Source organism: Mercenaria mercenaria, chromosome 19, assembly GCF_021730395.1.
Source record: "Mercenaria mercenaria strain notata chromosome 19, MADL_Memer_1, whole genome shotgun sequence".
Classification (NCBI taxonomy): Eukaryota; Metazoa; Mollusca; class Bivalvia; order Venerida; family Veneridae; genus Mercenaria; species Mercenaria mercenaria.
The window spans coordinates 37,459,099-37,475,038 of NC_069379.1; the positions used below are offsets into that span (position 1 = coordinate 37,459,099).

Here is a 15,940-nt window from a genome sequence, read left to right on the forward strand (position 1 = left end):
CATCGTTGTTTCATCATCGTGCCATCGCGTTTTCGTCATCGTACCATCGTGCATCGCAGTTTAGTATTAAATAAAAAGTCACGATTGTCCAAACGGAACACCGTAGAAAAGAGATTTACTGAGTTTGCAGATGAAGCTATAGAAACACATCAAGGAGGGCCTAAATTGTCCACTTGTCATCTATTTTACCAGTATTATCAGAATAATTTTCACGCAGTTCATGTGGGAGGAAAAAGAAAGTCACTAGGTTGTGGTGGGTCCTTAACTGAAGTAATTCACATTAGTTCAAAACAAAACTTTAAAAATACAGTTATTTTAGGTGGCAAGTCGATGTGACAAACATTCACTCTGAATTCCGCCCGCACTATGAGCTTAATTAATCGAGAACTTGTCTCTCAGCATTTTCGACAGTCTGCATTCCTCCTTTTGGCTTAAGTGTACTTACAATTAAGATTGTAGATAGTGTTAAATATTAATTGTATACGAAAGATTTTAATTTAAATAGGGCTTGAGGACAGCGTATTCCAGACATATTACGTCGGAGTTATATATTATTTCACTGAAAAGTATGTATATGTATGCGATTTTAGTATTTTAGATTGCCTGACTTGGTTTTATGTATTACAATATTCTTTTTTTTTTCTTTTTTTATCTGAAACTTTGATTTCGTTTTCTTTAAATAGTACTTTGTCCTAATGAATTTATTTTGAGATGAAAATAAGGACTGATCTAGGGTTAATGTGTAAAATACTATTTTGATGTGTGAAAACGGCATGTAGCACACTTTACGATTTTGTACCATATTTACTTATTTTAGTTTTCAGTTGTAAGGCAAAATAAAAACATTTAAGCACAAATACTGTTTCTTTCGGTGGCTTCAATGTCATACCGGCAGATATGGTCAAAAGGTGACGTCCAAGTTTGTATATTAAAGGAGATTAAAGGAACAGCCACAGGCACTAATTAACTGACCGGAAATTGAATAAATATCTTAACATGAATATAGTTATCCGGTCATTCATAACGCTGAAAGAAATTACAAAATTGAGCCACTCTTGAAAAAGAAATATCTTTTTAAAATTTGAAAAACAATTTTTTTTTATGACGTCATTTACATACTTCTTAATACATAAACACTCGGAAATTCTTATAAAACAATATTAAAGATAACTATTATATTTAATAATATAAATACGTTTAGGATCAGAAAAAGGTTATGTCGGAACGAATATCAATTCGTCGATGTTGACCAATATCGATACATTTTGTATTCGTGAATCCTACATTATCAAAATATAGATATGCGCCCGTTAAATAAAGGTATATAATAAATGGAACTCTGTGACTATTTCAACATTAACATTATGGCATGACATATTTTTGTATGATATTACATGGTGTAAGACGTTGCTGAAAACCACTAAAAATGATGGCAATAAAAGGAAACGTTTCTTATATGAAAGTTCAAAAAAAAAAGATCTTTTAATCAAGGACATCAGAACTAACAATTTCACTCGTGAAAAGTCGTGCGTACGTATGATCACTTCTTTAAGAAATAATTTATAGCAAAACAGTGCTTTATGACTATTTATACACGATGGGCGGTTATACGTCGGGCGTAAAAATTATTTTGGACGACGTATAACCGCCCGAGTGTATAAATAGTGATAAAGCACTGTTTTGCTATAAATTATTTCGATTCTAATATGTTCTTTATTGTAAAATTTATATCAAATATGATGAAACTGTTTCTTCGCGCAAGCATGGCGCCAATAGTAGGTCTTTGTTTATACACGCCAGGACCGGAAATGGTAATACGTCTTGCGGCAGAGTTCAGTTCGGGCGAAAATAATAGCGAATTATTCAGCAAAGCGAATAACTAACTCAGTATGTGTGTAAATTAATCAACACATTTGTGCAATGTGACATTTCGTTTAAAACATGTTATTAATTAAGTAAAATATTTCATGAAATTTGAAAGCGCTATTTTTATGCGTACTGGCGCTAAATAGTTACGTCATCGCTGCTAAGTGATAACCGACCGCTGTTTTGACGACGTCCGCGTATAGTCAGGGAGAACGTTCCTTAGATGACGTCGCAGTTGTTCCGTCTGGCGAACAGAATGGCCGGGAGGCTGATTTTAATGCTAAATGATACAAATTATATGCAATTCATTATATTATATAGTTTACAAATGGAAAGGAAATATAATGTAAATATAAGAAATGAAACTTTTTTTCGGTGTTCATGCGAAATGAACGACAGTATAGGATCGGCAAATTAAACATGAATCGCTAGCGCATTCATGGATTTGCCAATCCTATTCTGTCGTTCATTTCGCGATTCATGGATTTGCCGATCCTATTTTGTCGTTCATTTCGCATGAACACCGAAAAAATTCATTTCATTTCTTAAATATTTACATTCGCCCTATCCTTTTCCATTGAAAATTATGACGTTCATTTCGTATGAACAGCAGAAGGAAAAGCGCGAAAGTTACGTCAACGCTGCATAGAGATAACGGGCCGCTGTTTTGACGACGTCCGTGTATAGTCAGGGAGAACGTTCCTTAGATGACGTCGCAGCTGTTCCGTCTGGTGAACAGAATGGCCGGGAAGCTGATTTTAATGTTAAATGCAACAAAATGTGTGAAATTTATAATATAATCTTGTTAACAAATGGAAAGGAAATATAATGTAAATATAAGAAATGAAACCTTTTTTTTTTTTCGGTGTTCATGCGAAATGAACGACAGAATAGGATCGGCAAATTAAACATGAATCGCTAGCGCGATTCATGGATTTGCCGATCCTATTATGTCGTTCATTTCGCATGAACACCGAAAAAAATCATTTCTTAAATATACTATAAACGACGTCGACATCAAAGCTTTATTACACTAGTGTATTATCATTTTTATGTAATGGCTTTATTTCACTCCCGCGACGTCAGACATGTGATAAATGTTATTATGTAAATAACATCAGTTGAACTGCATGACAGATCATATCTTACATTATAACAAGATGAATTTGTGGTAATAGAAAATGAATTATCTTCATTTATATTTAAACAGTGTTTATCACATGTTTGACGGCTCGGGAGTGTAATAAAGCCATTAAATAAAAATGATAATACACTAGTGTAATAAAGCTTTGACGTCGACGTCATTTATAGTACATGAGACGTTGGTCAAATTGACTTGTTTATATAGTAAGAGAAAGTAGTATTTTTGATGTTTCAACAGGAAAGGCTAGCATGTGATAAAAAGAATATTATATTTTGTGACTTTCCACGTTGTATTTATTAAATTCGTTGAATAAAATGAATAAAATTCTCGGCATAGCCTCGCATTTTATTATTTTATTCAACTCGTTTAAAAACATTATGAAACCTCATGTAATATCCTCTATACAGCGACCGTCTATACATTTACTCTGTCTTTCTGCTCAGCTTAGTTAAATACTACTTAAAGAATACGCTGAGTAATGGGAATAACATGCTTCCCGACTCTCAATTTTGAAACAAATTCATAATCACCAATTTGAAGAAATCACAGTGTTATGTATAATAGCCTCGGGCAATATATAAACGCCGCTTGTGTAAAAAAGTTTCATTCCATGTTGTTACAATACCCCTAATTAACAAAATCAAGATTATCAAAATACCATAAGAGAGATTAACAAAAATCGATATTCGCGTTAAGATGGTAATAAAGGGAAACAACAAATTTAAACAATTGGCTTAATAATCAAGGGAAATACTTAAAACACGGTCTCAATTTTGGAATGCTTAGAATGAATTAATTTGAATATTATAGTCTTTCTAAAGCAACTTAGGTTTATAAGCATTAATTGTCCAAACTCTTTTTGAAAATACTTAGAAGAGTTCCAATATGCTATTTTTTTACCAATATTAGGCAAAAAAAAGCGAGTTTGTAGGTACATACAAAAGGAATGACCTTATATAGGAAAAAAACTTAAAATCTTCTTGCCTGAAAACACACAGACTTCAAGAGCATTTGCATTTGAGCAAGAGGCTTCTTAATGCCTCATTTATAAACACGCCCGAAGTTACAGTCTTGAAAGTATTTGACCATTTCTTGACAAAAAATGGTATATCGAAGAACACACTTAAACGCTTAGAGACTAAATGAATACACTTTTTACATGAAATTGGGTGACATTAAAATGTTATGTATGATGACTGTAAGTGTCTTTTATGAACACTATATGCAGGATACATTTTCATTTTTTCTATGTTAACATCTAAAAAGTTACAGTACTTGAGAAGTAACAATAAAAACATTTATAAGTAACAAACTAGTTCAATCTGTCAAAAAAGTCTAATAATTTCCTTCTGAATGATTCGGATGAAAAAAATATCACTTAAAATTAACCACGATAATGGTTTCTTATCACAGGTATATAAATCTTTTTTCAGTTACCCATTAATAGAGTGCAAAACAAGGACATTTTTGTCCCATAAAATTCCTTACGGTCTGAATATAATAGTTTCATTGAACTGAAAGTGTTCTTTTTGTAAGTACTAAGTTCTATTGAATTTTAAATGGAGTTAAAGAATCTGTGATATATTCCATTTCCTAAATATTTGCAACATTATGCCTCACCATGAGGAATATTATGTATAAAATGTTACTTCGAGTGTACAAGATTGCATCTTTATAGGCAGAGGTTTTGCAACTTTTTTTCAAGTCTGTTGGTCTTTAACATAAGACGGTTAAAAATTGTGATAAAAATGCGGGGTATATTTTAGGCCTAGTTCACATACAACGAGGTCCTCCTACTGCTCTCCACCAAAATGAAAAAAAAAAAACCCACATAATTACTCCCTCAATTTCTGCTGTTATCAGCAATTATGTAACCGTAAATGATTAGAGGGCAATTAGCACAGCATTGGACCCAATAACCATGAAAGATGTAGCAGTGAATTAAAGAATTAATTTTTCTTCAGAATTGGAAGGATAATAATATAATTATATTTTGATATTATTAGATGTAATGATAAGTTACTTCTAATGTTCGATGTAACGTAATAATAAATAACTTATTATGTTATTATATTATGGTTTATTATTATTTACATAAAGGATGATTAAGATACAGTAATATTACTGAAAATAATAATGTAATCAAACACAAGTGTATGAAACATTTAGGAGTTCTTTGGGCTCCAATATTTTTCTAATGGAAACTGGTTCCTGTATTCATGTAATCAACATTATTGAATTAAAAGTTATTGTGTTCCACAATTAAAATGAATTTTCATTTTCCAGTATGTTGCAAAGTTACTTTTTCATTTGCTTGTAACATTGAAATGACATACTTTAAATTTTTGACAAATTAGTTACAGTATTCTGCAAGCTTTAAGATGAGTTGAAAGTCACATTTTATCAAAACTCATTCTCCAGACAGACTTTAAAGGAAAATAAATTTTAATTTTTAAGTAATTTTCATTATTTCATATTGTGAAAAAATTTCATTATATGTGTTTATTCAAAAATAATAAAATTTACTTTTCAAAAGCCAAAAAGTAGTATAACATTTAAAAGTTATCAATTATATATCACTAAATTGACATTGTTTCCCCTCTCACTAATTGATACATTGATAGGTTGACTGACTCTCCAAAAACACTGACCTGTTATTGGAACCATAATGCGATGGTCATTAGCCCAACTATGCGGTGAAGATAGAATCCTTGGACCACTGCCAAAATCTAGCCTTAAGCTCCACAACCTTCAATAACAGGTCCCCCTGGGTAACCGGGGTAAATCTGGGTGAAATGTTTTATGAATTTTAGGTAATATATAAAATTGTGGCACTCTGTAATTTAGGGGTATAAGAGTTTCTCAAGTTGATCTTATATTATCGAAATTTAAGTATCAGTATGCTTACTAAAGACTTTCTGAGTATTTCATGCAAGCCTCTTATAAATTTATTTTTTCGTCTGATAAGCTTCAGAAAAAATATAATCCTCTCATGATTCATTAGCAACTGGAACATTGTCTGCTTTAAAAATAAAAGATGAAGTTTCATTTGATCAATTGTTTTAAGACACTTCTTTCTTTTGATAAAGTTTGATCGTGATTTGTATTTCTTACACGAACAAACTTGCCTTCTGTATAAAAATTAAGTGAGTCAATACCAACCAGTATGCTGTATAAAGTTAACTTAGAATTATCTTTCTTATTAATGTTTATCTCACATTTTAATAACTTGAGAGTATGAAACAAGGAAAAGTTTTCTTTAAGGCAAATAATTCTTTAGGAATTCGAAATATACTGTAAATCATTAAATTTGTGGCATGAAATTTCGTGGTTTTGGTCAATAGCGGCAATTTCATGGGGATAGACTCGTGATTTCATTTTAACATTAAAATGAATGAGAATTTCACTTGTTGTTGGGATTAATTTCGTTGTTGACTCAACACGAAATCCACGTAAATTAGTCCCCCACGAATATAATGACTTACAATATCTTTCAATGGATAACATTATTATTTTGGCTTCGACAATATTTTAAATCTTTAACTTCACGTATATTACGTGAGCTCAATGTTCTGTTGGAAAGGTTAATTACTGTTTTCTTACCCCCTTACGATTTCCTTTCGAATTTTCGTTTTTAAAAGACAAATAAGAAAACATATACTTTTAATCTGATAATAATCAAAATGCATTTAGATGATGAATCAAACGTTAAAAGTTAATTGATAAGGGCCTTCCGGGCGAGTTGTTAAGGCCGCTGACTTCAATCACTTCATCGATGTGGGTTCGATCTCACTCGCGTCGATTCTTCATGTTAGGAAGCCATCAGCTGGCATTACGGCAGGTCGTTGATTCTACCCAGGTGCCGCTCGTGATGAAATAAAGCACGGAGGGACCTGGGGTCTTCTCCACCATCAAAGTGGAAAAGTCACATATGAACCTAAATTGTGTCGGTGGAACTTAACCAACAAAATAAAATACAGAATCAAACGATAAGTTTATACGCCAGAATGCCTGTATTTATGAATTAAGTTCATTGCATTTTTCATCATAGCCAAAAAATATATTGACATTCTAATGAATTGGTCTACCTAAATAAAGGGTTGTGAGTTGTTACTTGTAGTTTATTTTTGCTTTTAATCAACCGTCGTTCTTGTATAGAAATACGAAAATGGCAAAATAATTATTTGAACTTGTTAAAAGTAATTTGTGGGTAGAGCATAGCATGTCCTTTTAGCAATACAGTTAAAAGTTATATAAAAGTTTATAATGACAAGTTTAACATTTTTTCAAACAGAGGTTGAATGCTTCAATACAATCGTAACAAGACACTCAATCCCATAGTACGGGGGAAAATTTACGGCTCACACAGTGCACTTAACATGCTTTGTATGAAAATAAAATCTGTAAAAGATCCTTTGGAGATAAAATGCAACCAAGAGCTAATAGATCAAGTTTGATTGAATTGTTTATAAAGGTAAAGAAATTGAAAAACATTCCACGCATCAGCACCGACATAAGTGGACTCTATTAACAACTATTGAATGGACTCCAGATCCCAAAAGACCAGAAAATATAACAACACTGAATCCAAGTACGGGGAAACTTTTAAGACTTCAATAGACATAGGTGCAAAGATTTAGATGTAAGAACTAAGAGATTGACGATAGACTTTGAATTGCATTTCTGATCTTGCAGAGTTTGCCAGTAATACAAGAGGTTCACGATCGAACTTTTAGAGGTAAGAATGTTCTGCTATTAAAATGAATACTGACGATCGTCTGTATTCGATTCTCAATAAAGAAATTTATAAACACTTTTCAAATTCCAAAAGCTATATGAACTTCCATGAGACAAATCTTATTATTTACCTAAAGTAAGTGATTTAGGGTCTAAAATCTGAAAGCAAACTATGCAAAATGACTATTAACAGATATTTTAAGCTCATTTATAATAGTGTACATGTGATTCCAAATTCAATCACGCAAACCTTAATCAAATCTAATTACTCAAATCTTAACTTAAATACGTTTTCAAAAAACATTTACTTTAAAAGATCCTTTGGAAGCAAGAAAAGCAACCAAGCAGAATAATAGCAGTTCAACTTAATTAAAGTACGATAGTTCATACTAGTCGAGCTTTCCGTTTGCGAAACCTTGGAATTCATCATTAAAATTCATTTTCCACACTTTAATGATACTTATATAAATTTAATTTTATAAGATTTAACCATCACTCAATATTATGCTCTGTAGTTCCTGAGTTATTAGATATGTTCAATTATTTATACTCACTTTAAAGTCCATTTCTCCTGGGAAAGTAGTTGGCAAATTTCTTCATCCCAGTGCATAGACTTTGCAAGACACAAATATAATGAAGATTGGCAGGTCAAAATACAGTCTAGGTCTTTGAATCAAGAATAGTATGTGTATTATGTTGAAATTTCAATGAATCACAGAAATGACCCCAGGTTTTTTACTCTTAATAGATCATAAGAAAATTTAGATTACATATACTGCATTTATTTCGAATTTTACATCCAACTTTCATTTCCAAATAAATGAAAAAAGTTCATTTTTGTATGTCTTTTTAACAGAAATTAAAATGTTCACTTCCTATAGTATTGGCCTAAGTATTACAAGCAATTAATGATTTTTCTTTGAATTTCTTACGTTATTTCTATAAAAAAAGATTGTTAAATCCAGATTAAGTATTTTATATTTTGCAGCATAACAAGCCAAGGAAAGTATGTCAATTAATAAAATCCGTGTTTGAAAGGATTTATTACGAAAATCGAATTTAATAGAACAAAACTAAATGGGCAAGAGTTACACAGTGCAAATTATATTGATTCCCTTGGGGGTAAAATAGTTTTACGCATATTTATTTACCGTGTATTATTTTTTGCACGACATTTTCGAAATAAATGTATTATCGGATATTATCGTCGGCTTCCTAAGGGTCAAATTGGTGCAGAAATCGCAATTATGCAAGTGTTTCATCGTAACAACCACGGAATTTCTGTACTGAAACGGAACTAATTTAAAAGCAAAATCTATATTACAAAATAATTATTTGGATAAAATAAATAGAGCTGTTTAAATAAGCGAAAACTATGCAAAATTGACAAATGAGCTTGGTAACTACTTTTGAAATTTTCTTATGAAAGAATTGACGGTAATTTTGGACCTTTCTTACTTCACAAGAAATATTCATTATAACTGCAGCGCATTGTCTCGAACTTGATAAAAGCGTAAAATTAAGAAGTGTTTGTTTGTTCTGGGTTTAACGCCGATTTTCAACATAAATTTCAGTTCTGTAACGGCAATGTTCCTGGTTTCTGTACCGGTACAAACCTATTCCCCGCAAATTACTGCCAACTTCCCCCATATAAGTCAAATGTGGAGGACGAATGATTTCAGACACAATGTATTTTATCAATCGTCACGGAGAAAATATGCCTCGCTTTGTGATTGAACTCGCGACCCCGCAATCCGTAGATCTGGACTCTCCCTATTAAGTTAAACGGGCGGGCAAAATTAAGAAGTACAAGATTATGATTCGGTACTGACCTTTAGAGAAAGATCAAAGTGGTGGCAAGTGTGACTGCATAAACTTTAGATATTTAGGCCTACTTAGATTTCAAACTGCCATATATCTTCTTTTTTTAAGTCCAATTTTAAAAACTATTCCAGTGAAATGTGAGTGACCGGACAAAGGCTTTCATATTAAATCAACTCAAAGTTAAACATTCCTCCCCTTTAAAGTGTTGTGTACTTTTTGCACCAAAAGTCCGATATGGAATGAGAATGTGATATAGTAATACAACAAAAAAATGACAAATTAAGTTGAAACACAAGCATTAAAATAATGAATTACTATAAGCTCACTGGTAAACACTTTTTTAAATTAGTTTTCTTTATGTAATTTGTTTAGATTCATCGAATAAGAACCATATACAAAATTTATTAAGGGATCCTTGAAAACAATTAGCATGAAGGTTAATAGTTAAAGCCATTATAAATAGAATAAAATCATTTTAGATACACAGACGTTTTATCCGTGTCAATAAAAGGGGTTAGCGTTCATAATAACGCCGAAATATCGTAATTTTCCAAAAAAAGAATTTCATTTTTTTGATAATTTATAATTGTAAATCAGAATTATTTATATCGCTATTTCATGGGTATGCAATAATCAACACCTGATATATTACATACATTTTTACTGCGTGATTAACGCTTTGGATAGTTTTTATAATTTATAATTGACCCTAGATCAGAAATATTTAAGTCGCTATTTCATGGGTATGCAATAATCAACACCTGATATATTACATACATTTTTACTGCGTGATTAACGCTTTGGATAGTTTTTACCGTTTATTAAGTTGTTTATTAATTACCTAAGCACAATTATGATAACTTGATTGTTTGAATCAGTTTATCATATAAAGTATCAGCATTAACGATTATTTTCGTGACGACACGGGGTAAAGTGACGTCAAAAATGACGTCACACATCCCTGTTGGTTATGTTCTTTGGTCATGTCATTGTTCCACCTTCCGAGTATTAGCCTGGGTTGATTCTATCCTATGCAATTTTTTTACTTTTTATGGTAAAGTATTAGATAGGTATTTTTATCAATATATTCGGACCTCATCTTGTGTTACATTTTATTTGCAGTTACTAATAAAATTTTAATGAGTCATTTCTTTTTTTTTTTTTTTTTTTTTTTTGGAAATTTTTATGTAAATATGGAGGAGTGTCCCTTTAATGGATATTATGAACTTCGAAAATAGTGAATTACCGTATACTGCACCAAAGAACCATTTTATGAGAAAATAAAAACGTCTAAATTAAGGTCACACCTTAGAGCGAAATATTTTATTGTAAGTTCATTTTTTCTTTTCCTTCGATGCATTTAAAGTCGGTGTTTTCCTTAATTTTATACCCAGCAAACATCTAGGCAAGTAACTGTAAAACAAAAATTATCTTAACAAAATTTGACTGGTGTTTTTCCAAATTGATAAAAGTCTCTGTATTTCTTTATGTTTAGAAAACACTGTAAAACATAAATTCTCTTCTTTACAAAATCCATATAAAGTGGCATCCATCAGAAATGATATTTCTATTTTCTAGAAGACTTATTACAATTCTGGCGGTGTAATTTTATTTTTATTTATTTCTCTTTTTTAAAATTTATTTGCTAAAGACTTCGAATGTTTGTATATTTTTATAATATTTAGAAGGTACGTAACCCTATAGGTCTCTGGAAAGGTCTGCAAAAGCAAAACCGATCAAAGTGCTTTTGACAACAGACATTTTACAAGGTGGCCAACATTTCGGTATCGTACACACGGAAAAATAATTCGATTCAGGTAACATTGCTGCTTATAATTTCCTTATTACTGGACTGATTTTAATGATACAAAAAGCATCGAAGACAGGTATAAACGAGTGCTTTCCTCGATAATAAACGTTTGTCAGACATTCTCAATATTTTCTCAAACACTTTGCCCAAATATATTTTTCACGAACCAAATGCGTAGGTAAAGTGCACACTGGAATATTGGAATGAATTGTTTGAAGAAAATATTGAGAATGTGTGGCAGACAATATTTTGCTGATGAAAGTACTCATTTTTTGTCTTTGACGCTTTTTATCTTGCTAAAATCCGCCAAGTAATAAAACAAAGATACTAGCAAAAATTATTCCTGAATCGAAATGTTTTCCTATATGTATAAAGGCCTCGCGTTTACTATAGAAAAATGACAATAAAATTTTTGGAAATATTTCTTCGTAATAGTCATAGGTCAAACATTTATATGCATTTTCCTATTTAAATAAGTTTTAGTCATATACTACGCAAAGTAAGCCATGCTATTTTCAAAATATTTCTACGCTAGTCTTAGATAATAAAAAAATTGAATTGTATACAACTTCTAATGATTCTAAATGGTCCTTCCTAAATTAGGAAGAAATACATTATAAAGAAAAACTGACACATGCTACGTTATCGTAAGCGTAAATGTAAGCGTTAACTCAAGTTATAAAAAGTATCATAATTATAAAATAAAAGAAAAAATCTTACCTGTTAAAAAGATCACGAGCGGAAAAACAGCTAAATTATGTGAAATTCTCATCGTCTTTCAGGCAGTGCGTTCCCCAAAGTTCTAAAACGTTAAACGAGAATAATTCAGTTACGGCTTTCCTAACTGTAGCAGTTGCAATGCGTATCGAGGCACTGTGAGTAAAATCGGATGTTTTTACAAATACGAAAATTCTTATTTGTATTCAAATCAGCAGTTTTTTTAGGTATAATCACAAATTTATTTTTACTAAAATATTATATTTATCAAGTTATATGTAATTATTTGAAACTTCCTTTACGTCTTGTAAATAAATGAAAGAACCCCTACCCGTTCGCTCCTTTATAAAGAATCTCTCGGACTATTTGATGTGATATCTTATGTCAGAAATTCGCGTCGGAAATTGGCGATAACGGGCCAATTAACCGTTCAATATTCATATTATCACCGCCATTAAGAGTTAATTAAATAAATCACAGAGGGCGATATATGATTGGTTAAATTACATGCGTGCGCCGCTGAGCTGTTTCTATATCCGCCTACGACAAGAAAAGCGGGGAAAATGGTGGAACGTTCCTTTGTGCACATTGCGCTTAATCTACAGGAAACAAATATCAAGTATTACGTATAAGTTTCATTAATTTCGTATTCTTCAAGCCTTTTCCTTGTGTTAGTTGTCACATCTTCCACGCGCGTTAGCAACGCAAACATTGGTGGTACAAAGACTGACATGTTTACTTCAAAACTGATCGAGACACTTTTTTGACAACAACGTGCGAAAGCACACACAATTACAACTCCGGTAGGTAAATGGCCCGGCCAATTTCAAGTTTAGAATTTTTCAAATGAAATTTTCAAACAGCATGTACCTGCACTTTCAGAATTCGCGTAATCGATACTAATTAATTACGACAGAAATTTTGAAATATTAATGCCTCATGTCAAGTAACGTTAGTAATAGAGAAATCCAGCCTAAGAAATGTTTAGTATTGTACTGTGTTGCCTGGAATCGAATTCGATACCACAAGTCAATAACTGTAACGAATTTCGGAAAATATCTTTAAAATGCTCGCACTATTAACCTTTAGCCTGCTGGTGTCAAGTGATTTTTCCTTTGCGACCAGTGCAGACACCAAGATCAGTCTGCACATCCGTGCAGTCTGATCATGGTCTGCACTGTTCGCTATTCAGTCAGCAAATTTTCAGTGAACACCCCTTTGAATGATAAATGGTACTGTCCAGATTGAATATGCTGGACCAGTCCATTTTAGAAATACAGCAGGGTAAAGGTTAACATTGGTGTTGTTTATCATGACCTTGAGTGTGTCATATGAATGACGCATACGTCACCAATGACGGACATACTGATGCACTGGAATACGTTAAACTAAGCTTCATGTATTTCTTCAAAATCTCCTTCAGTCCTACCTAAATGTGCTTAAGCTTTTAATGGTATTGAAGAGACACCCTCTAATTACATTGAATTGACTGGCCAAATCCTTTCTTGAATTTGAAGATATAGTCTATCCTTGAAAACGAAAAAGAAAAAAGAAAATGATGACGCAATAATACTTACTTTGAAACAAGGTAGACGCAGGAAAATTCCTCGAGGGAATATCCGTCAGACTACTGTATGGGAGGAAACCTCCCGCGTTATTTTTTTCAAATTGCTGAATGTTTACATGTTTAAAATAGTAAAAGAGAACCTTAAACACAAATAAATAGTATTCTGACAATGAAAACAAATAAACTTTTAAAATTCGCTAAACCCTCCGTTCTAGAGCTTTTTTCCCCCGCGATTTGTTAAGTTAGGGAAATGTTCCCGCGGGAGAAGAAAACTCGCGCGGGAGGAAATAAATCCCACTGGAGAACCGATTTTGTTCTCGTGTCCAGTATATGTAAAAAAAGAAACACTATATTGTCTAATCTGAACATTTGACAAATTCAATGAAATAAAGGAAAATAAACAAGAAAATGTAACTGAGTTTGCTTGCAAACCTAATCTGGAGACTTATCTAAACTTATCATTTGTTATATTTTAGTTTTTGTCGGGATTAACGTCATGTCGACAAAATTATATGTCATATAGCCACTTTCTGATGGTGGAGAGAGAACCCAGGTACCCCTCCGTTTATTATTTTATCACGAGCGGGCACTTTGGTATAACCACCGACATTCCGTAAGTCAGTTGGGTGGCTTCCTCGCTTGAATATTTCACAAAGGCGTGCTGAAAGTCTTGATAACATAGGCGCTAGCTTTTTTTCAACCTAAACAAGACAATAAATGAAGTCCCCATAGCGCAAACGGGTACGCGATCAATTTACAAATGAGGGATTGTGAGTCCAAAAACATGTTGATTTCTTCTTTTTTCCATAACGAAGCAGATAAATGTCAGACTCAGCTCTACATACCAGTAAATATATTTTCGCTTCTATTTTGCTTGATTTCGTTGGTATAGCACAAATATTGCGTCGAGATTAGTAGCTCTACCACGTGGTTTTCAAGGGGCCTCCGTGGCTCAGTGGTTAAGGTCGCTGACTTGAAATCACTTGCCCTCACCGATATGGGTTCGAGCCTCACTTGGGGCTGGCTTACGGAATGTTGGGGGTTCTACCCAGGTGGGGCCCGCTCTTGATGAAATAATGCACGGAGGGGCACCTGGGGTCTTCCTCCTCCATCAAAGCTGGAAAGTCACCATATGAACTGTAATTGTGTCGGTGCGACGTTGAACCCAACAAAAACAAAACAAACGTAGTTTTCAACATGAACACCATTCCTGTTTCATACGTAATGTCTTCATTGATACAAGAATCAAGAGTTGCGCTCCCTGTGTCATTCTTTTGACTCGACTTCGGTGTATTATTTAAAAGCAAGACTTAACTGAAAATAGTGACCCCCCGTCTCGGCTTCGGTGTAATATTTAAAAGCAATATTTAAGTCAAAATAGGGACTCCCTCTCAACTTCTATATTTTTATTAACATAAAGATTTATTTTTAAAATAGGGACATCGTCTCGGCTTCTGTGTATTAGTAAAGAGCAAGGCCTACTTGAAAATAGAACTAAAGGTTTAATTGCACTAACTCGCATTTTTTCATAAATTCATTTTTCACAATAAATTAATTCCCCGCTGAGCTAAGCTTTAATTTTAGGGACCAGTTGTCTGATTTACGTATTCACTCGATAACTGTAAAAGTCAGAGCAACAGTATCATATACAATTAGACAATTATACGTATTCATTCCTTAGTGGTTGACAGCTTCTCTGAAGGATTTGATTGTGCGTTTGTTTTGGGTTTTCCAACTATTTTTCAGTTATGTAACGGGAGTTAACCCAACAAGTGTTCCTGGATTCTGTACCGGTACAAACTTGTTCTCCGCAAGTAACTGCCAACTTCACCACATCAATCAGAGGTGGAAAGATTTCAGACACAATGTTGTTGTTTTGTTTTTGTGTGTGTGTTGTTTTTTGTTTTTTTTTAATCAAATAACCATAGTGAACGTTCGATTCGACGGCTAGTCGAACCATCTTCTACCGGTATTAGACTGTCTTGCTCTCTTTGTGTATCCTGAGTTAACCGGGCGGGCCTAAAATGGCTAATGACCGACGCAACGATGTATGGGTATAGCGTACACGATTTCAAGTTGAGAGTAGTTCTGACTGGGGTCACCAGAATCTCTTAATTAATAGCGAGGGAAAAGTCGTCCCCGAACGTCGTTAACGAGCGATGTAAGCTTCTTCTCTTAACTAATGTTAAACAGATAAAACGGCTGAAGATATGTCTCTTACACAAAAAAGCGGCTAGACTTTACAAACCTATAGTTTAGGATTAGTGGAGGGATT

At 32.9% G+C, this 15,940-nt stretch overlaps 1 protein-coding gene across 9 annotated transcripts in view; it reads right to left on the reverse strand.

Moving 5' to 3' along the window:
- LOC123542772 (uncharacterized) overlaps nucleotides 1-15,940 on the reverse strand; it is a 56,767-nt gene that overhangs the window by 18,854 nt on the left and 21,973 nt on the right. For 7 of the 9 annotated variants that reach the window (XM_053531420.1, XM_053531417.1, XM_045328767.2 and 4 more), the window contains one exon: nucleotides 12,102-12,183. In XM_053531420.1, the coding sequence (XP_053387395.1) occupies nucleotides 12,102-12,153 (52 nt within the window). In that variant the 5' untranslated portion in view covers nucleotides 12,154-12,183. Of the gene's footprint in view, nucleotides 1-12,101; nucleotides 12,184-12,429; nucleotides 13,070-15,940 lie in introns of those variants that run through there. The other 2 variants (XM_045328768.2, XM_045328765.2) reach the window with 2 other exon arrangements.